This window comes from Medicago sativa, chromosome 6 (assembly GCF_051527215.1).
Source record: "Medicago sativa cultivar Bolivia chromosome 6, Bolivia_mono, whole genome shotgun sequence".
NCBI classification, from domain to species: Eukaryota; Viridiplantae; Streptophyta; class Magnoliopsida; order Fabales; family Fabaceae; genus Medicago; species Medicago sativa.
In genome coordinates, this window is record NC_140754.1 from 33,123,525 (window position 1) to 33,148,596 (window position 25,072).

Consider the following 25,072-nt stretch of genomic DNA (forward strand, 5'->3'; position numbering starts at 1 on the left):
CACATCACTTTTTAATAATTTTTTAATAATAGTACATAATAGGTACTCAACCACTCCAATGGAGATCCTCTAACAAAAGGTCTAATTGGGTCCCACCAATATTATTTATTTAATACACTATCTATTTTAATACACTTTTTAATTATTATTTTAATAAAAAGTAATGCGGACCCATTTAAGAATGAGGTCTTAATTTAGACCTTACATCTTTTAAGACCCTCACTTTTTTTTCCCACAATGGGGGTACCTATTAGGTACCAGGTCTTAAATGTTTAAGACTCTCCCATTGTGGATGCTCTTACATCTCCTTAATGTCTTTTAGCTCATCAACCAAGCTATCAGTCGGAACAAATGATAACAAAAGTTACATTAGACCATTAGACTCCAATAATGCTTTATATATTAATTAACCCAATAGTCTATATAATTGTCAACATTCATGATTTCATATCTACCACTTGAGCACTAGAGGGCCACTCCACTTCCTTTTTCACTCTTCAAAATAACTCATCAATATGGCAACAGAAATTTCAAGCACTGATCCTACTAATATTACTATTCCAACTCATACAAAAGCTTGGTTCTACTCTGAACATGGAAAGCCATTAGATATTCTAAAGTTACATCCAAATTGGTCCATACCTCAACTCAAAGATGACCAAGTCCTCATCAAGGTTGTTGCTGCTTCCCTTAATCCTGTTGATTACAAGAGGATGCATGCCTTGTTCAAGGAGACTGATCCCCATCTTCCTGTATGTTAATTTTCTCTTTAATTGAAATCATGAGTGTTTGCAAAAGTTTAATTTAGAATTTATTTGTTTTATCTCATAACAACTCATGTCAGTTTTTGGTTATCTTTATTAAAATCACTTATTATATGTCTATTAAGAAAACTCAGGTTATTATATGCCTAACCACACTTTATATGTTAGACAGTCAAAATTACATGTTTGATGACCCTTGTATGAGATTTTGTTATTGACAACTTTTTTTTTTTCTACACACTAAAATAAATTAAAAATAAAAAATAAAATAACAAACTAAGAGACATATCCCTTGATCTTCACTCAATTATTAGGGATATTACTTATTATATGTAGAAGCAGTGGTTCAACCTCGGACATTCCACTTATTCACTTTAAGAGGTGAGTTTTTATACATTAGGCTACTTGAAATGAAATAAAATAAAATAAAATAAAAAAACTAAGAGACATAGATTTAGTCGGCAAGAAAGAAAGAATAGAAAAAAGCGAGAAAAGAACAAAAACAACCTTAAAAGTATATTTTTTTTAGGGAACCTTAAAGAGTAGTTTGAGATTCCCTACTAAAAGTTCCCGTAAGCTAAGCTCAGTTGGTAAGGACAATACATTATATATACAAAGTCTGTGTTTGAGTCCCGGACACCACAAAAAAAAAAAAATGATTCCCTGCTAAAAGTAAATTAATAAGACAATTGTGAGGAAAATTATTAATACCTCTCTTGAGGGTGAATTTCGTCACTCATATAGGTCCTATCGAGTTTGAGGAATTAATTTTTGTAGTTGTTACCCTATTTGTAACAACTACAAAAATTAATTCCTCAAACTCGATAGGACCTATATGAGTGACGAAATTCACCCTCAAGAGAGAGGTATTAATAATTTTCGTTTTTATAAGACAATTGTGAGGAAAATTATTAATACCTCTCTTGAGGGTGAATTTCGTCACTCATATAGGTCCTATCGAGTTTGAGGAATTAATTTTTGTAGTTGTTACAAATAGGCATGGCAACAAAAACCATATCTATGAGTATCTGTCCGAACCAAACCCAATTTGACAGGTTTTCCACGTTTTGATTGAGTTTGAGTTTTTCCTGATTTTAAAACACGGTATGGAACGGGTAATGGGGAGTAGGTACCCCTCCTGAACCCATACCCTAACCCGTCCTGAATGTAGAAAATCAATTTATTATCCCTTTTATATAAATATAAAAACCCAAAACCTAAATCATTTCAGTCACACAATCATAGTCTCAGTCTTTCATATGACACCCACTTATCGTTCTCTCCTTTCTCATTTCATATCTCACACTCTCGGTTTCTCTCTCTTCTCCTTCACCATAGTCATCGACCGTCATCACTCTCGGTTGAAAAATACATTTATTTTTTAAAAAAAATTATCCACTGCGGTGATGAGGATGAGGCGGGGATACCCGAACCCGTTGAAGAGGAGGATGAGATTCGATTTTTCATCCCAACTGGGTATGAATAGGGTAACTAATGTCACTTTATTTAATAATAATTCTCCCCTTGCCATTTTCTTTAAAAACATTCATATTTTCTCTTTATAAATTATTTTGTTGTGTGAGAAGATTGTACCTGGCTTTGACGTTGCTGGCATAGTAATCAAAGTGGGAAGTGAAGTGGTGAAATTTAAGGTTGGAGATGAAATATATGGTGACATCAATGAGGAAGGGCTTTCAAACCTAAAGATTCTTGGCACTTTGTCAGAGTATACAATAGCTGAAGAGAGATTATTGGCACATAAGCCAAATAATCTAAGCTTTATTGAAGCTGCCAGCATTCCTTTAGCTATGGAGACAGCTTATGAAGGACTTGAGAGAGCTGAGCTTTCTGCTGGCAAATCTATCCTTGTCTTGGGAGGTGCCGGTGGTGTTGGAAGCTTTGCTATTCAGGTGTGTATTTAATTTATGTATAACTAGCGAAAAGACAAGTGTCCGCCTTTCTCCTCTTTTTACTGCGCTAAAATTTGAAAATTATGAACTATGTTTTTTTTATGAAATTTTGAATTTGATTAAAACTAAAAATATAAATGTTTGTTGCTTTCTAGTTATAACAAACAAATTAAACATGATTATTTATTTCAATAACACAAACAAAAATTTTTATTAGAGAAAAAGTTGTTTAAGGGTACAATTTAGATAATAAAAAAATTAAGTATAAATATACTCATTTAGTTTGTTACACTTTTTAAATGATAACGAAAAAGACACACACACACACACACACACACACACACATATATATATATATATATTCATATAAGCTGCTCATTATTTAGCTAAATATGCTCTTAAGAATTTAGATTGTATATGGGTCGAAGAAACTCCGTCTTGTATTTCTGCAATCTTGACATTTGATTTATTGTTAGACTTTCGTTAATGAAATTGTGTTTGACGTCAAAAAAAAAATCATGTTTGTTACATTTTTTCAATATTTAAATTTAGCCAAATGTGTTATTTGTATTGAAATTTGAGGGCATTTTTGGAAATAAAAATTCAGTCCAAAAGTGCTGAAAGAGGTAGTTTTCTTTATATATAGTATAAAATAGTATAAATATATGTACCTTTTTCTTATATTTTATTACGGAGAGAGAAAGTATGTTATTACTTATTATATTTTGACTTAAGTTCATTTTAAAGTTGATATTTAAAATTTTGAAAATATTTTTGTTTCAATGCGCTCCTGACCTTCTAACTTTACAATTTAAGTTGTGATTTTGGAATCCTAAAAAAATAACGGTTTTGACCCCTGTCTTAGTCCCTTTTACAAAAGGTCAATTTTGACCAAGTCAATGCTAACTCATGCTTCACATGAGTTATTTTTTAAATCTAAAATAAAAAAGCTCCATCACATTGTTTTTTAATAACTCCCTTTTAATTTTTTATTTATTTAAGGAGGCAAATCAAAACTTTTACAAAGTTAGGAGGTCAAAAACGCATTTATGCGAAATATCTTTTAAGTTAACAACAGAAATAAATTATTTTTTTCCCTATTTTAGTATATGTAATTTTCTATCTGTTTTATTCCATATCATTTGAAAATGACTACTTGAAGATAAATCAAGTATTATATGATCAAGTATTAGGGGACCAGAAACAAAGTTTTGATGATAGAGATTAAAATAAGTCAACAAAAATCAATTGTAGTATGTATTAAAAAATTGAGGAGTGAAAAGGTATGTTTTAAGGATTAAAACTGAAAATTAGCATAAATTGAGGAACTAAAAATATATTTATATGTTTGGATGCAGCTTGCCAAGCATGTTTTTGGTGCATCTAAGATAGCAGCAACTTCTAGCACTGGAAAAATCGAGTTTTTGAGGAAGTTGGGAGTTGACTTGCCAATCGATTATACAAAGGAGAACTTTGAAGATCTCCCAGAAAAGTTTGATGTAGTGTATGATGGAGTAGGTAAGACCTTATAAAGATTTAAATAACTTTTAAGTATATATTAATCTACAGTGAATCACTTATAAAATTTTTCATATTTCATTTTCTTTATCTTTGCATTCATTAAATGTTTAATTTAGTTGTCTCCAAGAGCATAGCTCAGTTGATAGGGACATGTATTATTATATGTAGGGGTTAGGGTACCGGATACCTTGAAAAAGATGAATTTTAGCCAATAGACTACTTGGCAACAGAAAAAAAATTAATTTAGTTTTCTACATTTTTGGACTATACGGACTTAATTATCCACAATACTAGAGTAATATTTTAAAATGCTATCTAAAATAACAAAATATTAACCAAATATATTCATCCATCTTTGATACTATGTGGTGTAGGGGAAGTTGATAGGGCTACGAAGGCAATTAAGGAAGGTGGCAAAGTTGTGACAATAGTACCTCCTGGATTTCCACCTGCTATTTTCTTTGTGCTCACTTCTAAAGGTTCTATCTTAGAGAAGTTAAGACCTTACTTTGAAAGTAGTCAATTGAAGCCAATTCTTGACTCCAAGACTCCTGTTCCATTTTCTGAGGTCATTGAAGCCTATTCCTACTTAGAAACCTCAAGAGCTACTGGAAAAGTGGTCATTTATCCCATTCCTTGAAATCCATGGTCTAGTATGTATGTAGTGAGAAAAGTGATAGCAACAACCACTTAATTAACACTGTTTCTCAACATTTTCTCTTATCGAGAAAAATTTATGTATATCTCACCACTTAATGCGAGACTTAAAATAGTTTGAATTACATATATTTCATTCAGTAAAAAAGATGTTAGATTGAATGTTGTCAGGGAATTTGGTCCTTATCTATTGATGGACACACTGTTAAAACTAGTTAGGTTGAAAGAAGACATTGTAAGATCTTGTTTTAGACAAGAGAGTCAATGTAACATCTTAAATCCCGACTTTGATTGATTAAATAATAAGAATAGATTTAATAAAAGGATGTTAGAACACTCATCATATACCATTCAATAATGCAATAGTAATTCATACTTCAACAACGGAAATAATTCAACTTATCTCAATTGTAAAAAATATTCATGTCTCTGACATCAACAGTGGAAATAACAAGAGTTTCACAAGACCCTAACTCAAATGAAAAATTAATTTCAACATTTTAACCCCAACCTTTGAGTTATAGATCACAACATGTGTTCATCGACTACATAAACTCACTAAATAAAAACAACGGAACTAAGTCTTTGTCGCCACCTACTAAGTCTTTGTCGCCACCATCATCTCTTTCGCTAGTTATATTTTATTATTTATTTATGTATGTTATATGTGTTTATATGTGATTATTTGCTTTTGTGTGTATTTGGTTGGGATTCGTAGAATTCGGTGTTAGAAGGGTATTTTAGTCATTTTGGACTTAGGGGCATTTTGGTCATTTTGAGAGTAGGGGTAATTTTGTAATTTTTGCTGAAGGTTATTTTTTAGTGTTTAGTGAGAGTTATTATTCCACCAAGTTACTAGAGAGTGTAGTAATTATTTTATTTACCAGTAAGTTACCGTTAGTGAACATTTCTTGAGGTTAGAATAGAAATGGGTTAGGCCCATTAAGGTTTGTGAGATAAGCCCAATTGGATAGAGCATATATAAACTCTAGTTGTTGGTAAAGATGAGGTTTTACAAACATTTATCATTTCATTTCATTTGAGAAGAGAAGAGATAGAGGCTAGAGAGAAGAACAAGAACAAGGGTTAGAGGCAAGAGGGGATTCATCATCTAGGAGCTAAATTAAGGCTTGGGTTAGAGAATCTTGGTGTTAGAGGTAAGAGGGTTAAAATTCAACCATAATTCATAACTTTTCATTTCTACCCATTTTGTGAAATTGATGAATTGAATTTAATTGTTGTAAATTCGTGCATGATGGTTGTTGTTATGTTTGAGAACATGATTTGTATGATAATTCCATGTTAGTGTGTGAATTAACATGTTGAAATCCATAATTGTTGGTACTTTGTGTTCTTGAGCAAATTTGGTGAGAAATGAGGTTGTGATGTTGAATTGTGCATGAATTTATGTTCATTAGTTGTTATTGATGATTGTTGAACTGTTGGAATTGAATTGGTGTAACTGGAATCGTCGTTGATGGATTTGTGAGGAGATTTGTGGTTGTGTTGGTGTTTTGAGAAAATGGTATGATTTTGGTGGAATGAGCTATTTTGTTGTTTCTAATGCTTGAATCATGTTTGTTTAAGTGTATTGAACCTATTTTGACCCATAAACACTTTCTGGAACTTGATTTGGGAGTTGGGGACTTGAAAAATGGGATTTTGGGTGAAAATGGTGTGAAAACCCGTAACTACTGAAGAAATTCACTAGAACTGTGCTAATAGCGAAACTGTCTGGAGTTATTGCGCTAATAGCTCAAATTGCGCTAATAGCGAAATTGCCCAGAAACAGCTTTTTCTGTTTCGCGGTCTTGCGTCTTTTTCCCTCGTTTCTGTTTTGATCTGGTCTTTGGTGTAAACATGAAAGTTGTAGATAATTGAGTTGGCTTTCTAATGTCGTTGGTTTGACATGAAAATGATTTTTGGTTTTTGAGTTATGATGAAAATACTCCAAGGAGGTCTTAGGGAAAATTTTACGAAAATTCCGCATAACTATTTCTAAGTCGACCCAAACCTTATGGATTGTTTCCAAACTTCAAACATGGGTTTTATGAGTTCAATTAAGTTGTTTAATACTATCTAATCTATGAGGTGATGGATCTAACTTGTTGTGATTTGAAAATGGAAATTTTTGTGAAAAGTGATAAAGTGAGACGAACTTTGAGTTCTTCATGAATTCATCGTATTAGGCCGATGAAATGCTTATGTAAACTCTACTGCTCATATAAGTGACTTGTGAGAATACATGGCATAGGCAATTGAGCTTGTAGAATTGGTTTTTGTTCATAACCTCTAGTATTTCTAAGTTGTGACTTTTGGAGACGAACTTGGTAGAAAATGACTTTAAGAGTTGATTGTCTTATGAACCCTTTATGAATAGATTAATATGATTATGAGATGATGTATGAATGGCTTTTGAGTGATGAATATGATGTTTGTGATCATATGTTGTATTTGTTCCTTTATTTGGATTGTAAGGAATTATGTGGAAATGTGGCAACTATATGTTGATTTATGTGGAGATGATTAATGATGTATATATGTGACAACTGTATGTTGATTGAATTGTGGATGTTGTGGTGATTGTATATATATGTCAAGTGGTGGTGAATTGTTGTCGATGCATATATACTAATTGAATGGTGATGAACATGTTTATGTTATGTTATTTGTTGAACATGTTAAATGTTGATTGTTGGTGGTGAATTCATACATGCTAATATTGATGATGATCTTTTTGGTGAACGCATGTATGCAAACTGATGGTGATGGTGAGGTGATTATTATTTGTGTGAACATATGCATTGAGTCGAGTCATATGTTCATGCATTCATGACTGATGGTGGTGGATTTTATATCCAATTGAGGTGATTACGATGTTTTTGTTGCATCAAAGGTGATGACCTTAAGGTGATTTGGTACCACATGCATCTAGAAGAGTCTAGAGCATCATATGCATTTGTTTAGTTGATGAGTCGTGTCATAATTGAATATATGACTTGGTGAATTTGTGGATTGGTGAAATTTGGTGAATGTTGTGATTGTGTGGATTGGTGTATATGTACATTGGTGGATTTTGTTGATGGTTGTGAATAATTGAATTATGCTCTAATTGCATGTCTTATTCGTTTGTGCTTATACACTTGGTGAATCTACTGATGATAATTAATTTGATAATAATGATGAAGTGAGAGTTATATATGTATATGCATATGATGTGGTGATTTCCTTGATGATGATGATTACTTGCTCATAACTTTGAAATGTTGAATTGTACTTTTGAATTAAGTATGCTAAGTGGAGAATAAGGTGAGTAATCCATCATTGATTGATAATTGATGAACTTATGTCGATGATTTGTTTAGAAATTGGATATACTTGCTATGCCATGTTAATAATGTGATAGCTTGAAATGTAAGTAATGGGGGATATTAATCATGTGATGCTAGTATTCTAGGAGGGATGGTTTGTATATGTGATATGTATGATTCCTTGAATGCTATGTTTTCATATGGATTATGATGATGTAATGCTAACCATCAGTGGTTTACCACCTACCTTTCTGTATGGACGGGTAGATGGAGTGCAGGATGCTTAGTTTGTTTACTTGATGATGCCGAGGAGTGGAGTTCCTCTTTATATGCAAGTGTCTAGATTATGGCTCTGATCTAGGGTAGTTCTTGCATGTTGTTTTATTTGACTATGTATTTGGAGTTGAGATGGTACTTGTTAATTGAGATTTGGAGAATACATTGTATTATGTTGAGATTCGAAGACGTAGCATCTATTTCTAGAATATGCTTGTATATTCGCGCGTTTTACCGCTATTAGAAATAGAGTGTTACACTAAGCATCCCGCAACTAGAGCTCGCCATCTTGAGTATATGCACCCCACAGGTACAGACACCATAAATACAACAACAAAGAGGTGAGAATACACATCATAACATTTGAAATTCTGGCTCGTTAGACTTAAGATGTTCTACTTAATGTTCCAACACCAAACAGAGATAGCAGATGTTGTACGGAATGGTTAGAACATTAAGCTAAAAATCATAAACAATATAAAGTAAAATGACTGACAAGAAAGTAAATGGCACAATGAGATTGTTAACCCAGTTCGGTGACAAACAAACCTACTCTGAGGGTTACCAGGCCAGGAAGGAAATCCACTAGTGTAGTCCTTATTCTCTATTCTTAGCAAACACCTTGTTTACACCAAAGACCTAGGACTTATCAGTATTGACCTCAACCTAGGAACTCCTAGATCTGAGATCCCATCTCACTCCCTACAACACAATCACAACCCCTGTGATTCTCAGTTTACAGACGCAATCAAAATGAAGTTACCTTCAAACAAGCTACCTAACACCGTGCTTCACAGCTTTGGTGTAGTACATAAACTACCTACCTCTTTGTTTAAAAGCTTCAGAGTAGTGAACAAAATACAACTCAAAACACAGTCCTAAACATGCATCAAGATGATACACGAAAGGCTCACAAACAGCAGACTCAAAACCCTAAATGATCTATTCTTATGATGACGACTTCGATGATTCTTTAGGTCTTCCAGTCTTGTTTAAATACTGAAGCAATATGGGTCAGTACACCTTGTTGGGCTTCAAAACAAATGGTGATCCATTTCACAATCAACAAAACCAGAAAAGGAAACTCCTAATATGTAGGCACATTTATAGGAACATCCTGATCACCTCCAAAACTTTCCTAAGTAGATAGCACATTCTTAGAAAATCACAAACTATCTGATTCTGTGCTACAAGCACGCAGCTTGACCAACAAGAATAAAGTCGTGGATTCCTTAAATAAATAAACGCGTGCAAGAAATAAGGCAAGGTGCAGGTCAACTAACCCATGCCAGGATGTTGGAACGTCGTGTCCAACATCTCACTTGAATATTTGTTTTAGGCAAAAGTGAAGCCACCATACAAATATCCAACAATCTCCCCCTTTGGCAAATTTTTGGTTAAAACAAACTGAGGCAGACCAAACAAAGCTGAGAGATAACACACAAAACCTTTTCTTCAATCATCACAAACATTCAACCATGAAGAAAGGTACACAACTTTCGGATTACTAAGAGATACCACTGATATTGTTCTTCAATCACATCATAATCTTCAAGACTAGAAGAAGTATAACACAGTTCCGAAAATTTACTTCCATTATTTTCACAAAATTTCATGACATGGAAAAATGCAGATATGAGAAAAGGTATTACAATAGAAAATCAGAGACTTGCAGCAGCGAAAACAGAAGGAAAAATAAATTCCCATAAAAGACAGTCAACTGTCACAACAGGCTACTCAAAGAAACATAATGGAAAAATAAATTCCTAAACAACATGTAGTAACTATTTAGAATGTTCCAGCATCCAACCAAACATCCAGGAACAAAATAAGTATCATTCCCCCTAAGGATACAACCAATGAGTGACTACTAATACAATGTTCTAATACTCCCCCTGAATACATGCATGCACACTAAAGCAAGGAAGACCTTCAAAGCATTCAAAGAGGACCTTGAAAACTCCAGAAATACTTCAGATGCATAAAATAAAATGTTTCAACATCATCTGACGAAACATTTATTAGTTGAATAAAAATATTTTATAATCTGTAAGACATGACTAGAAAACCAGGGCCGGCCTAAGGGTCAAGCAACCCAAGCAAGGGTTTTAGGGCTCAAAATTTTGGGTGCAAAAAAAGTCCTCTAAAAAATTAATTTAGTTATAACTATATATGACATATAAATTACAAACATTTGTATAGCTTAACTGATTACCAAAAAAGCCTCAATTACTCTTGACAGTGAATTCAAATTTTAGTCTACACAAAATTGATTTTATATAAACATTCCGTTAAGAAAAATATATTTTTAAAGGTCACATCAAAAATTTTGCTTTAACCCTCTTAATCTGTTGGGCCTGCCCTGTAGAAAATTTAATAGCATAGGAAAAAAATCTTTCATGATTCAACAACGTAGACAGTTGTTTGGTAATTCTTTTAAGGTTAAGGTTGAGTTTATCCGAAGACAAGTAGATACGATCACTCAAGAGTTAGCACATACATATTAGAAGCTGGCTTCATGTTCTTCGTTAATGTACTGCTTCGTATTTATGATATATTATCTAAAAAAATGAGTTGAATTTCTTTCTATAAAAAAAACAAAAAAAAAAAACAATCTTTCATTATAAACTATGGAATTAAATGTCCCCGTGAGCTTAACTCAGTTGATAAAAACAATGTATAATATATGCAAAGTCCGGGGTTCGAACCCTCAACACCAAAATACCAAAATGGAATTAAAAATATATGTTACCTACCAATTTAAACAAAAATATTGGATAATTTTATGAAAATAGGAATCACAAGACAACAATTAGTATATATAGCCCAAGACAACAATTCAAATGTTTGTGACACTTTGAAGTTTATAAATAATACCATACTGTACATTTTGATCAATGTGGGACTATTTTCAATCTTCAGTAGCTCATAATTTTTTTCACTTTGTTTGATCTCTCTGTGTTGTTTTCACTTTGTAAATTTTTCAATAAATCATATTATGACATTTTCTAGACACATTTTGGACCAACATATCTTGGTAAATAATCTATCTTTATTCTACTAATTAAATACTTTGTAGTGCCTACTAATCTGTAGAAAAGCAACTGAAGTTATCCAATTAGTAAATAATCCATCATAGTTTTATATATCTTGAACGATGAGATAATGAAATTGGTTCAATTAATACAATAATGAATAACCAAACCTGACAATGGAGGACATTCTCCTAATTGAAAAGAAATTTGGTTTTTCTATAGGATAAATTTAACTGCTCATTAGATAATAGATAGTTCATTAAGGGTGTTTTTGAATTGAGGATTTAGGAGAGGCAAGATAGGAGAGAGTTTACTTTTAGTTTTAAAATTACGGACGATATAAAATAGTCTTTTAAAATAAATGAAGTGTGATCTTGAAGTAATATGTGGTCATTTATCGTGTTGTTATTTCAATTTTTTTTTAAAACACTTTTTAGTGTAGTAATTTCAAAAGGAAAAGTAAGGTCGCCCCTACATTCCCTCTCAAACCCTCTATCCAAACACACGGTAAAACATGAAAGATGAAGGTTGGTCACAAATTTTCCCTACAAACACATACCTATATTCTTTCAGCACTAGTTGAATGAGAGTTGGCCATGATCCTAACTCAACGTACAAACCTTTAGATAATACTCCCTCCGTTTCAAAATGAGTGTCACTTTAGCCAAAAAAAATTGTTTCAAAATGAATGTCGCTTTACATTTCCAATACAACTTTAATTTTTTTCTTCCAACTTTACCCTCAATAAATACTCCATCTTTTCTCTCACACAATTTTCAATGCAACTTTAATTTTGTCTTTCTCTTATAAAGTAAGGGCAGTTTAGTAAAAACGTTATATCCAATGATTATTTCATTTCATTTCTTAATCTGTGTGTCAAAGCCTAAAGCGACACTCATTTTGAAACAGAGGGAGTAAATGTTTAAATCGCAATAATCTGTTTTCAAACTCTTTCAATTTCTTCTCTTCTTTCGAAAAAAAGGCTTTATAGATGACAAAATTTACTAATGATTTTTGTTTCTCTAATCAAATTTAAATGACATATTGTCGCGAGGGCAGGAAGTGAATGTATGTAAGAAAAGTGTTTTGAAATGAACCAAAATTTAGTTATGGATCATACTAACATGTAACAAGTGTCTTAAGAACCCTTTTGTGCTCTAGTCGAGCTTGTTTGTTGTTCCTTACTCAATTCAATATCAATATCAATATAATATAATGGATCACTTCATTAAGATTCTGCGAACCCTTACTTCAAATTATTTTATATACACAATTCAATTCTGTAACTATAAATAAATCCTAACTAAGAATTATCCTTGATAATCTATAATCAATCACTGGTATTACGTAGAAGATCATTGATCAAAATCATCGTTCTAGGGGATAGTGGGTACGTGCGTAAACTTTATTTTTAAGGTTTCTTTTCTCTCTTTCTGTTTTCTCTAACTTTATTTTTTAATTTTTCTTAGGGCTGGAAAAACTTGGCTGATGAATGAGTATCCTTTGCAATTTCTCATTTGGTACCAGATTTTTTATTTATTATTATTATTATTACTTGTTGTGTTATGACTCAAAAATTGAAGATTTGGAAAAGTGAAGAAACGTGACACGATTTGGCAACCGTGTCACGATTTCTGAGGGCCGAATGCATGTTTGTCTTGGAGGGAAAACGTGACACGATTTTGGGAAAACGTGACATGATTTTGGGAAAACGTGACACGATTTTCGGCTTGCTGGGCACGTTTTCAGGATAAGGTTGGTCGTACCTTGGGTCGTACGCACCAAACGTGTCACGATTTGGGAAATCGTGACACGATTTTGACAGATCTGAAACACGTTATAAGCATTCTTTGACCCATTTTGTTGGGTAAGCTTGGTGAATCTCATGGAAACCAAAGGAGGGAACTTTTAGGGTTTTAGATACTAAAGGTTGAGGGTCTTTGGGTGAGGTTCAAAGCTTCAAGATGTGAATCTTGGAGAACCAAAAGAGGGGGCTCTTGGGAAAGGGTTGGTGCCTTTTGGGGAAGATTCATGGGGTTGGGAAACACATGAGTGAAGAGTCTTTTGTAAGCAACATGGGTGAGTCTTGTGAAACCAAAAGAGAAGATCCTTAGTGAAATCAAAGGCTAAGGGTTGGTTCTCTTTTGGGGGTTAGATTCTAGTGTTGGGAAACAATTGTAAACACCTTGGGAGAGTGAAAATTCATGAGTGTCTTGTTCATTGGTGAGATTGGGAAAATGGGTAGAAATTAGGGTTGTTCTTTGTGAGCTTGTTGAAGCTAATTTCTTGTAACCCATTTGTATCTCTTTGTAAGAACTCATTGATAGTGGATTGGAGAGATCAATCTCTCCCCCAGAGTAGGTCAAGTTGGACCGAACTGGGTGAACATTTCTTGGTGTTGTTATCTTTTCTTTACTCTCTTTATCTTGTTTATTCCTTGGTTGGATTGTGGTTTTGTTATGCACTTGGTTTATAGACTAGGTCTATATTGTTGTTGTTGCTTGTGGTTAATTTTGGTTATTGGTGGTTGCCATTGATACTTGCTCCACACATCATAGTTTGTATTGGTGTGAAATTTGAGTCCGGAATTCACAACAATTGGCGCCCACCGTGGGGCAAGGGGAGAAGTTTGTCAAGTGTGCACCATGGGTACCAAAGGTTACATCTTGGAGATGGAAGCAAGCATAGTTCAATGGAAGTGTATGGAAGCATTGAAGGTTGAGGTTTTGAAGCCGGTCATCCTAGCACAATCGAAGAAGGTAAAGTGTGAAGAGAGGAGGTCATGATGGTAGTGTCATGGCGGTGATGTGTGTGTTCTCAATGGGTAAGTTCAGCCTGGAGAGGCGGTGTGAATAATACTCGTGATCAACCTTTGAGGTGGAGTTTCAAGGTGGAAGCATAGTGTGAGTACGCATTTGGAAGTTGAGGTAGAGAAAGCTCAACTTGAGGTGGAGTTGATGACACCGGGAATGGTACGACTATGGAGGCCTTGGGTGTTATGCTCTAGTTGTGAGCATGTGAATTCTTCAAGAGGACGGAAGGCATTCCGGGGGTTGAAGAATGTTTGGCATGGCTTGTGGAATTACCGGAAAAGGCCAATGGTAATTGGAGGCAAGTGAATCTTCGGGAGGACGGATTTGATCACTCCGGGGACCGAAGAGGTTATGGTGTAGGCTTGTGGAACTACCTAAAAATCCTAGTGTAGTTGTATGCAAGGAACTTCAAGAGGGCGGAAGGCATTCCGAGGTTTGAAGAGGTAAAGGTGAAATCTTGTGGAACTACAAAGTGTAGTTGGATGCAAGGTGAAGAATCAGACTTGGAAGCTTGTGGAACTATCAAGGATGGTTGGATGCAAGTGGAGGTCGGTGTGTGGATCAAGGTTCAAGTGGGGATTTGGACTTGATTGGTGTTGTGTCTTGAGGAATAGTTCAAGGCATGGTTAAGGAGAATGGTGGTCGATGGTTAAAGTGGCATCATCATCATTTTAGAGTCAAGGTGGAGAATGTTGTGTTATGACTCAAAAATTGAAGATTTGGAAAAGTGAAGAAACGTGACACGATTTGGCAACCGTGTCACGATTTCTGAGGGCCGAATGCATGTTTGTCTTGGAGGGAAAACGTGACACGATTTTCGGCTTGCTGGGCACGTTTTCAGGATAAGGTTGGTCGTACCTTGGGTCGTACGCACCAAACGTGTCACGATTTGGGAAATCGTGACACGATTTTGACAGATCTGAAACACGTTATAAGCATTCTTTGACCCATTTTGTTGGGTAAGCTTGGTGAATCTCATGGAAACCAAAGGAGGGAACTTTTAGGGTTTTAGATACTAAAGGTTGAGGGTCTTTGGGTGAGGTTCAAAGCTTCAAGATGTGAATCTTGGAGAACCAAAAGAGGGGGCTCTTGGGAAAGGGTTGGTGCCTTTTGGGGAAGATTCATGGGGTTGGGAAACACATGAGTGAAGAGTCTTTTGTAAGCAACATGGGTGAGTCTTGTGAAACCAAAAGAGAAGATCCTTAGTGAAATCAAAGGCTAAGGGTTGGTTCTCTTTTGGGGGTTAGATTCTAGTGTTGGGAAACAACTGTAAACACCTTGGGAGAGTGAAAATTCATGAGTGTCTTGTTCATTGGTGAGATTGGGAAAATGGGTAGAAATTAGGGTTGTTCTTTGTGAGCTTGTTGAAGCTAATTTCTTGTAACCCATTTGTATCTCTTTGTAAGAACTCATTGATAGTGGATTGGAGAGATCAATCTCTCCCCCAGAGTAGGTCAAGTTGGACCGAACTGGGTGAACATTTCTTGGTGTTGTTATCTTTTCTTTACTCTCTTTATCTTGTTTATTCCTTGGTTGGATTGTGGTTTTGTTATGCACTTGGTTTATAGACTAGGTCTATATTGTTGTTGTTGCTTGTGGTTAATTTTGGTTATTGGTGGTTGCCATTGATACTTGCTCCACACATCATAGTTTGTATTGGTGTGAAATTTGAGTCCGGAATTCACAACATTACTTATTTGATTTTTTCATGTGGTGTTAGTTTATTGCTTGATTTGTATGATTTTGGTGTAATTACTTTTTATTTTGATTGGGATGCATCTTAAATAATAGTAGTCAACCTTGGCTTTGGTTATGATCGTGGAGAAATAAAAAAAACCCTAATACTATAGATCAAGCTTCAGTGGCAGACCTTTATTTAAAATTCTGTGTCTCCCATCGAAGCAGCCTAATTGCGCTAATGGTTCATCGAAGCAACCTTGGCATTTTATAGAGGGGCGGATTTCTGTGCTCTAGTCTATGACGTTTAATATACTTTCTCTATTTTTCAGATTTTGTTACTTTGGGTGATTAACATGATAGCCTTGAGGCCTTTCTCCTATTACATTCCTAAATTGTTATGAAAAATATAATATATGAAATAAAATCAATTCTTTGGTTATGTATCCCTAGAGGTGAAGATAACTTAAAAACAAAAAATAACAAATGAACGAATGAAAAAAGTTATGGAAAATCATATCTGATTAAGAAGTGAAAAAGGTATATGTGTAGTTAAACAAAGAAAATCATGGCAGCATAAATGTGAGAATTAATACTCTGAACGAGTTTATTTGAGAACTGAGAAAGTTTGATGAGCGGCAGCCGTCAGCGATTTCAGAACACTAAGAATTAGAGCGAATTTAAGAAAGGTTAGAGTTCTGTTTTTTTTTTTTTTTTGAAGGAGACGATTAGGGTTGTGTTATTTCCCATGACTTGTACGCGATGATATTCAAATAAGCTATTTCTTTTTCCACCATACTTTCTTCTAATGCGTCCTACTCAATTTCGAAAATACCTCTTTTCAAATTATATCATTGTATCTAGGTATAGGAGTTGGATTTGCAGTAGGTCTCTGTAACCTTTGCTCTTGCTTTTGCTTTTTTTTTTTTTTTTATTTTTTTTTTTAATGTTTTGTAACATAGGCCAGCTCTTCTAATCCAAAGACTTTTCCATTTATATTGCTTGGAAACAAAGTTGATACTGATGGCGGGAATAGTCGAGAGGTAGGCAAATGTTGTTGACCTTATATATTTTTTTTTTATCTCATACTCAAGGGTGTAATTACATTCTACACAGGTTCCTGAGATGAAAGCAAAAAATTGGTGTGCTTCTAAAGGGAATATTCCTTATTTTGAGACATCTGCAATAGAGGACTCCAATGTTGATGCTGCATTCATATGTATGGCCAAGACTGCTTTCACCAATGAGCATGACCGAAACATGTAAGATTTGCTTTTGATTTGCATGCTGATATACAATATCGCACACATATCCACGCATATACACACACACATGTATATGCTATTTAGTGTTTTAGTGTAGTACATAAACCAAATAATTGTGAACTTCAGCTTGCAGTTATATTACTAGACTTAAATAGTATAACCTAAATGATTAATACTACAATTTTAAATCTTTATATGCATTAGAAACCAGTAACTCTTCATTTGTGGAATTATGATATCATGTACTAGCTTTAGACGTTTTATGGTTTTACAACATATATAACTACAAATCAAAGAGCTTCTTTGGCTACTTACATTTGACTTGTAGATAATCATTATATCTGTTATTTTCATGTTTACATTAGATGTAGGCAATATCTTTATATCGTTTTTTGAGTTATTTTTATGTTTGATTTTTGGGAAAGGGTAATTGTGCCTTTTGAAATTTAATGTGAACTTTGGTGAAAGTGTTGTCTATTGTATATAGTTAAATTGCAACAATATAAATATAAAGTTATTGTAAATATTTACTTGTATATGTATAGTATAAGAAGAAAAAGAGGTATTCTTACATGAGCATAAACATAAATATATAGTGTTTGGTCACACACACATCACAACTCTTTTCCTCAAACTACTAAATCACTTTATTATCAATTTATTTTTTATTATTAGAAAAAATATTTTAATGTATGTGTGCCCAAACACTATTTATTTATGTTTGTGTCCATAGTAGAATTTCCCGAAGAAAAATATGTTTGATATATTGTAAACTTAGATATAAATTATTTACTGCAAAAATAATTATTTATTGATATAGTGGCCATCCTACCATTCTTATCACAACCGTTGCCCGCGATTAAAATAAAATATCATTTTCATATAACATTTCTTTCAATTTGACTTCTGAATTTTGATATTTCATTAACCTTTGCAGATTTTTTCAACCTATTCTAGAACCTGCAGCTCTAGTATATGAAGAAAGGGTTGGATGTGCATTTTGGTCTGAACTTCTGTCTAAGGCATTAGCACAAGTTCTTCACATTCTTTTTGGAAAGAGAAGACAAGAAGATTGAGTAAATCATGTTTTCTCTTGATGTTGCCATTGTAGTCTTGTTTGACATCTGGTGAAACTTTAGAACTTTGCATTTGAAGGAAGAATAAAAATGTCAAAATGGTTTTGTTAGGCCAATAATATAGGCCCAGTTTACTTTCAGAAAACATTTTCAATTTTACTTTCTATAATCTATCTGTATCTATATACTATAGATAAAAGGGGATGCAAACTTTTGGTGTATCTTTTTCCCTTCAATTTTACGCTTAATATCTACATTTTTATATAAAAAGATTTGAAGCTATAGTGTAACATATTATAAGAATCTCTCCCAAAAAGAACTTACAATTTTTTAACAAAACATGAATCAATTATAAATTTTATATTTTTGGCGCTTAAAAATTCATACACGTGTTTGCACAAATTTTTATTTTTTGATAAGCAAGGAGAGAGGACAGGCATCAAGAGATAACATTGACATCCCAACTAGGTTGGCACCCCGAGAAACCTCCATCCTATCCGTCAGACTCTAAAACTTTATTAAAAAAGGGGGAAAATAATTACAAAGGAGGGGGGACTAGGCCAAAACCCTCCAAAGAACAAACAGAAAGCAAGAAAAGAAAAAAAAACAACTGAACAAAAAACACCCAAAAACAGACTATGGAAAACTGTAATTTTCTAAACCACAACTATCCCTAAAGAAATCAACTTTCAACTCATTAGGGAGGGACGACAGCCCAACTGAACCCTATAACATTCCAATAGAGAAAATTCATTGATCAGTTGTAAAGTGAACACCCCAAGAACGAGTTTTAGTAGGCTGCTTCCCCACGACGTGCTGTAATTTTAATATTTCCTTTTGTTTCCTTGTTAGGACCGGTGTGAAGTCTTCGACAGCTGATCTCTCGTCATATTGACGAACCCGAGCCCTCAAGTCTAAACCATGTTGAATATTTTTGCTGGGATGAACTTCTTGTTGTTGAATATCGGCAGCCACTTGCACATCTTGATTTTGCGTTAAAGTATTATTAGCATCTGCTTGCACAACCTCTTCAGTCCCCTCAAGGGGTTTCTCTACAGCCTCATGGGTCATTAAAGACTTATCAACGGAACACGCAGCCATGGGAACCAAATTATCTGTCTGAACATGTGTCGATTCCACTGATACCTCATGCACGTCATCGTGCTCAACAATGGATGAATGTGGTACATGCTCATGGGAACACTTGGGACTCTCCATCAGCTCATGCGGGGTCGAATGATGATGTTCCACATCATCAGAGAGCGTAGTAGTAACATCTTCAACCGTGGGGATCATCACCTCCTCCCGCAATGTCGGATGCGATTGTTCCATTCTCTCAGAATGCATGTCATCGTGCGCAACTGGGGAACCTAACTCAATCACTGGCGTAGCTTCTCGCAACTTCTCACTAGAAATACCATCAAACATGTTGTGTAATGGGAAGCTGAAAGATGTTGATGACAAAGACGTCCTGGGCACAGGGACCATCATCTGAGAAGTAGCCACTGCTGAAGTGAAGGTGTCAACCGGCCCCATGTGTGAGCTAGAAGTAATAACAGGGGAGGAAATCGAGGCCGAGATAGCCATAGAAGGCGAAGCCAGTGTTGCAGGGGCAGAAGTAACCGGAACTCTCTGAGAGGTAGTAACTGTCGAAGTAATCGGAGCCGGAACCCAAGTCCAGGTACTGCCATTGGCTGAAGTGGAAGCTCCCCCATCATTCTGTTGTCGAGATTGTTTAGGGGGCGTTGCCTCAACCTCAATAATTTGTTTCCCATGATCATTCATATCCTTTGGTGGTTGAGGACGTAACCAGGGCCGGCCCTAGGCATAGGCCGGGAGTGCGACGGCCTAGGGCCATGCCTGTAGGGGGTCCTAAAAAAAAATTTATCTGAGGGGGTGTATATTGCAAGAACTGGATTATTGGGGGTTTATATAGTAAAATATACCTACAGACAGGCCCAAAACATTGACATTAAAGACTGGGCTGAAGTATGTTATTGCTTTGGCCCTTTTGATGCAATTTGTTATATATACCCCATCCAAAACCAAGCCTTCTATTTACACCCTCCCAAATAAAAAAATGGACCCTTTGTTCCTAATAATGTGCCAAGACATTTGTGATATTTTTCGGGGCCCTTTGTTCCTAATTATGTCTCTTACTAATATTAAAAATATTTGTGGTATTTATTATCCATAAAATTGAGAGAATCTTCACAACTAAACAAATTATATTTAAGTCGAAAATGTGCCTAATAGAAAACTTTCAGTCTACTTCACAAGAGCAATTGTTCTCTAATTCTAAGGTATTTTGTTTAGTTTTGGTTTCTATGGAGTATTCAATTTATTTGAAGATGTTGCCTAAAAAAACTTTTATCTTGCAGTGAAAAGCAAAGGAAAAAAAATCCGAAATGAAGCGCTAATTAAATCATAACAAGAAACTAAAAAAGTTTATGATGTATTATGTAAGGGGCCCTTTTCTCAAGCTATGCCTAAGGCCCCTAAAATGCTAGGAACGGCCCTGGACGTAACCAACGACAAGTGGAGACATTATGTCTAATAGAGTAACAGAGATGGCAAAAATCGGTCTCCTCTCATATTGAACTTCCACTTTGAAAGCGAATCCCTCTCGCTCCACAAGGATCACATCATATGCTCTCTTTGATAGGTCAATGTCAACTAAAATCCGAGCATAGTGACCAAAGGTGCAGTTTCGTGTCGGTCCATCAATGTCAATCGGAGTGCCAACCGCACTTGCTATTTCCTTCAATGTTCTCTCCCGCCAATACTCTTGTGGTAACTCAACCAAACGGATCCAAAGAGTGGCATGAGTCTGTTTCTGAGCAAGATATTTGAAATCTTTGGTCCATTGAGATAGTATTAACAAACCCGGCTTGAGATTGATTGTGCTTGCTGCCCATATTTTACGAAGATCCTCTGCCGACTCAAAATGAAAATCATAGTATCCCTTGCCGAGAGGGACCATTTTCCAGACCGTCAAAGTTTTCCAAAGCATTCCTAATTTTGTACTTAGGTCACGTGCTAAATACGATTTATCCCCCTTGTTTATAGTCAATCTAGCCCGTAAAGCATTCTTGCATTCCTTTACACCTCGTTGATACTCATCTTGGCCGATGCAGATGCTCAAAGCATCGCCTTTAATGCAAGGAGTTGGGAACGGACTGTCATCATTCTTAGCCTGACGTGTATGCCATCAATGGCCCGTCTTCAATTCATCAGACCCAATGCTAGGTACGAGGAAAGTAAGAAGACGACGTACACAATCAACATGTGAATAGGGAATTTCTTGAATATTGAAAAATAAACCAATCCAATCCAAGTGGCAAAAAGACAAAAAAAAAAAGATGGTGATATGGTCACGTGTATGAATTAATTGAAGGTGTATTGGAATGAAATTGAAAAGTAGCTATATTACCATCACAAATTACAATTATCGTGAAAAGCCAAGTGCAAAAACGTCGCCGATGCAGATTTCTTGAAACCCTAGCAGAGCCATCAGCGTTTCTTAATCCATCGATGGAAGCATCCGTTATGAAATCATGGTACAGAGTGATGAAGCAAAAAAATATACGGCATAAGAATTACTTTACATCATATCTTTTGATCAAAGAATGTGTATTGTCCATTTGCACAATTTTATTATAAAAAAAAAAAAAAACATAGATCACACATGAGTAGACTTTAAAATAGAGACTAAAAGTGGTGATTGAAAATTTTACAAGAACTAAAAGTAAAAAAAAAAAAAAAATCGAAGGAACTAAAACGAAAAGTTAGTATATCTATAGGGGTTAAAAACATATTTAACTCAAGAAAATACTAGATTTATTCTCTTGTGTATTAGATACACAGTCGTTGAATTGCTGAAGGAGATGAGATTAGTTCTAGTAGAGAGGTCGATGGAGAGATTGAAATGGTATGTTGCAATGGTGTGAGTCTAGCTACTAGGCCACCTGACAAAAACAATGAAATAAGTTACCATGTCCAACACATGCATTTCCATCAAATCTGCAACCTGCAGCCTCTAAATATATAAATGAAAAATGATAATATTAAACAACATAATTAAATTGTCAGTAAGATCAAGCTATATAAACTCAAAGAACATAAAACACGGGCTTGGAATTACTTCTATAAAACATGTTTCTCATAATTAACTTTTGAGTAAATCGAAAAAATGAGAAAAGAGTTTTTCTATTCGCACCCGATGTATTTTTGGTTACACCCAAATTTACTTAAACTTAGTTTACATAGCTACTTTTTTTTTTTTTTTTGAAATAGCAAATTTATTCACGACAAGCAAATGCAAGAAGCATTAAAACTCGCGGCCAGAAGGAAAAAATACAACAAAGATGACGCATATATACGGAACATCCAAAAGCAAAAAAACCTTATAAAAGCCTATGCCACAATGAATGAGGTAGGGATATACATGAAACAACTAACACGCATACCCCTGCCTCACTCTGGCTAACCCCACATCAGCACCCCATAGTCGAACAACACCCTTCCTGCAGAAAAAACAGCAGCAGGAACAAGCCAGGGAGGGAAAAAATGCGGAAGGTGCACAAACAACCCAAACCGACAGAGCCAAAACCAAGACAACAACCCATAGAACCTGTTGATCTCACTCCAGCTGACCGAACCAAAAAAACAACCCACACCTGATCAAGCCTTATAATCTCATCCCTTTTCTATCAATGCACTCAATAGGACTCCAACACCATTCATAGAATAGGCATGCCAGAATTGACATCCTACTCAAAACCCATCTCCAAGACATCACCTTTATTTCTTCCGCAATTTCATCAGCCGAGTAATTTATTCCATTAAAAATGTTGTCATTCCGTGCCTTCCACAACACCCAAATAGTTGAATTCCAAATTAAGCAAAAACCCTTCTTGACATTTTTCTTTCTTTCACCGCCACTCTAACACTCCCAATGCACGAAGAAGTTAGGAGGGATTAGAAAGAATCGGTCCAGCCATAACATAATTTTAAACCACACCAAACTAGCCAAATCACAATGAAGAAAAAGATGTATCGATGATTCTTCCACCGTATTACAAAAAATGCACAAGTTATTATGTCTCGGATCTAACACATTCCTCACTACAAGGTTGTCTTTAGTTGGAACCGGTTGAGAAGGACCTTGTTAAGAGTCCCACATCATATAGGAGATGGTCTGACAATGTGTTTATATAAGTGGGGGCAATCCTCACCTCACAAGCTGGTTTTGTGGGGTTGTGTTAGGCCCAACCACAATTTCTAAGATGGTATCAGAACCTACTCCAAGATCCGTTGGGCCACCTGCTATCAGGTTTCCGCTATCAGGCCACACACCATTTATGTCCACGAACCAAGCCCAATCGTGCTGGTCGTGAGGGGGTGTGTTAAGAGTCTGAAATTCTGGCACGTTAGACTTAAGATGTTCTACGCAATGTTCCAACACCAGTTACACAGAAAAACAGATATTGAATAAGATGATCAGAACATTAAGCTAACAGATAACAAGGATAACAAAAATAACAGACAGAAAATAAAAAAGCACAGTGAGTTTGTTAACCCAGTTCGGTGCAACGTCACCTACTCTGGGGGCTACCAAGCCAGGAAAGAAATTCACTAGTGTAGTCCTTATTCAATAGCTCTCAGCAAACACCTTGTTTGCACCAATGACCTATGACCTACCCGTACTGACTTCAACCTAGGAACTCCTAGATCTGAGATCCCATCTCACTCCCTTACAAATGATCACAGTCCCTGTGATTCTCAAAATTCAAATACAATCAAATTAAATTACCTTCAAAACAAAACAACTAAACACCTTGCTGCACAGCTTTGGTGCAGTTTAAAAACTACGTAACTCTTTGCTTAAAAGCTTCAGAGTAGTGCACAGATTACAACTCAAACTATGTCCTAAACATGCATCAAGATGATACACGAAAGGCTAACAAATAACAGAGTCAAAACCCTATATGATCTAATCTTGTAATGACGGCTTCAATGATTAAAATGATCTTGTAGTCTTCTATATATACTGAAGCAATACGGGTCAGAATAACTTGTTGGGCTTCAGAACAAACGGTGATTCGTTTCACATCAATCAGAACCAAATAAGAAAAGTCATAATATGTAGGCACATCATTAGGAACATCTCCGTACACATCCATACTTTCCTAAGTATATAGCACTCCTTCAGGAAATAATAAATGTTCTGATTCTGAACATAAAAACACGCGGCTTGACCACAAGAAATAAAGACGTGGATTCCTCAAATATAAAACGCGTGCTTAAATCAAGGCACATGTACAGGTCGCACTGAGCCTTGCTAGAATGTTGGAACATCGTATCCAACATCACATTTGAATATTTGTTTTAGGCAAAAGTGAAGCCAACATACAAATATCCAACAGAGTCCCACTTCGGATAGGAGATGGTTTGACAATGTGTTTATATAAGTGGGGGCAATCCTCACCTCACAAGCCGGTTTTGTGGGGTTCTGTTAGGCCCAACCACGATTTCTAGGAGACCTTCCACACAAAAGCCACCACCTTAGACGGCGCTGAAGACTTCCACAAATTTTCAAACACTCCCCTTTCCCCCTCCGTCCACAAATTTTCGGTTAGCATCGACCCCTCCAATTTCGAATAAGACGACTTAACCAAAAAAATGCCCACCTCTTCAAGCTTCCATCTCCACACATCGTCCTCTTGAGACCACCTCATACCTTGTAAATCCTCTGTAAGACTTAA

At 35.3% G+C, this 25,072-nt stretch overlaps 2 protein-coding genes across 2 annotated transcripts; one reads left to right on the forward strand and one right to left on the reverse strand.

The window, feature by feature from the left end:
- The first annotated feature begins 430 nt into the window (after window positions 1-430).
- LOC146914631 (2-methylene-furan-3-one reductase-like) lies at window positions 431-5,175 on the forward strand. The gene is made up of 4 exons (XM_085717432.1): window positions 431-752; window positions 2,351-2,674; window positions 4,033-4,192; window positions 4,570-5,175. Exons 1-4 carry the CDS (start codon window positions 516-518, stop codon window positions 4,833-4,835), a joined length of 987 nt encoding a protein of 328 aa, XP_085573558.1. The 5' UTR covers window positions 431-515; the 3' UTR covers window positions 4,836-5,175.
- A 15,636-nt stretch (window positions 5,176-20,811) lies between these two features.
- Window positions 20,812-21,288, reverse strand: LOC146914632 (uncharacterized). The gene has a single exon (XM_085721102.1). It carries the CDS (start codon window positions 21,286-21,288, stop codon window positions 20,812-20,814), a length of 477 nt encoding a protein of 158 aa, XP_085577228.1.
- Window positions 21,289-25,072: the final 3,784 nt, after the last annotated feature.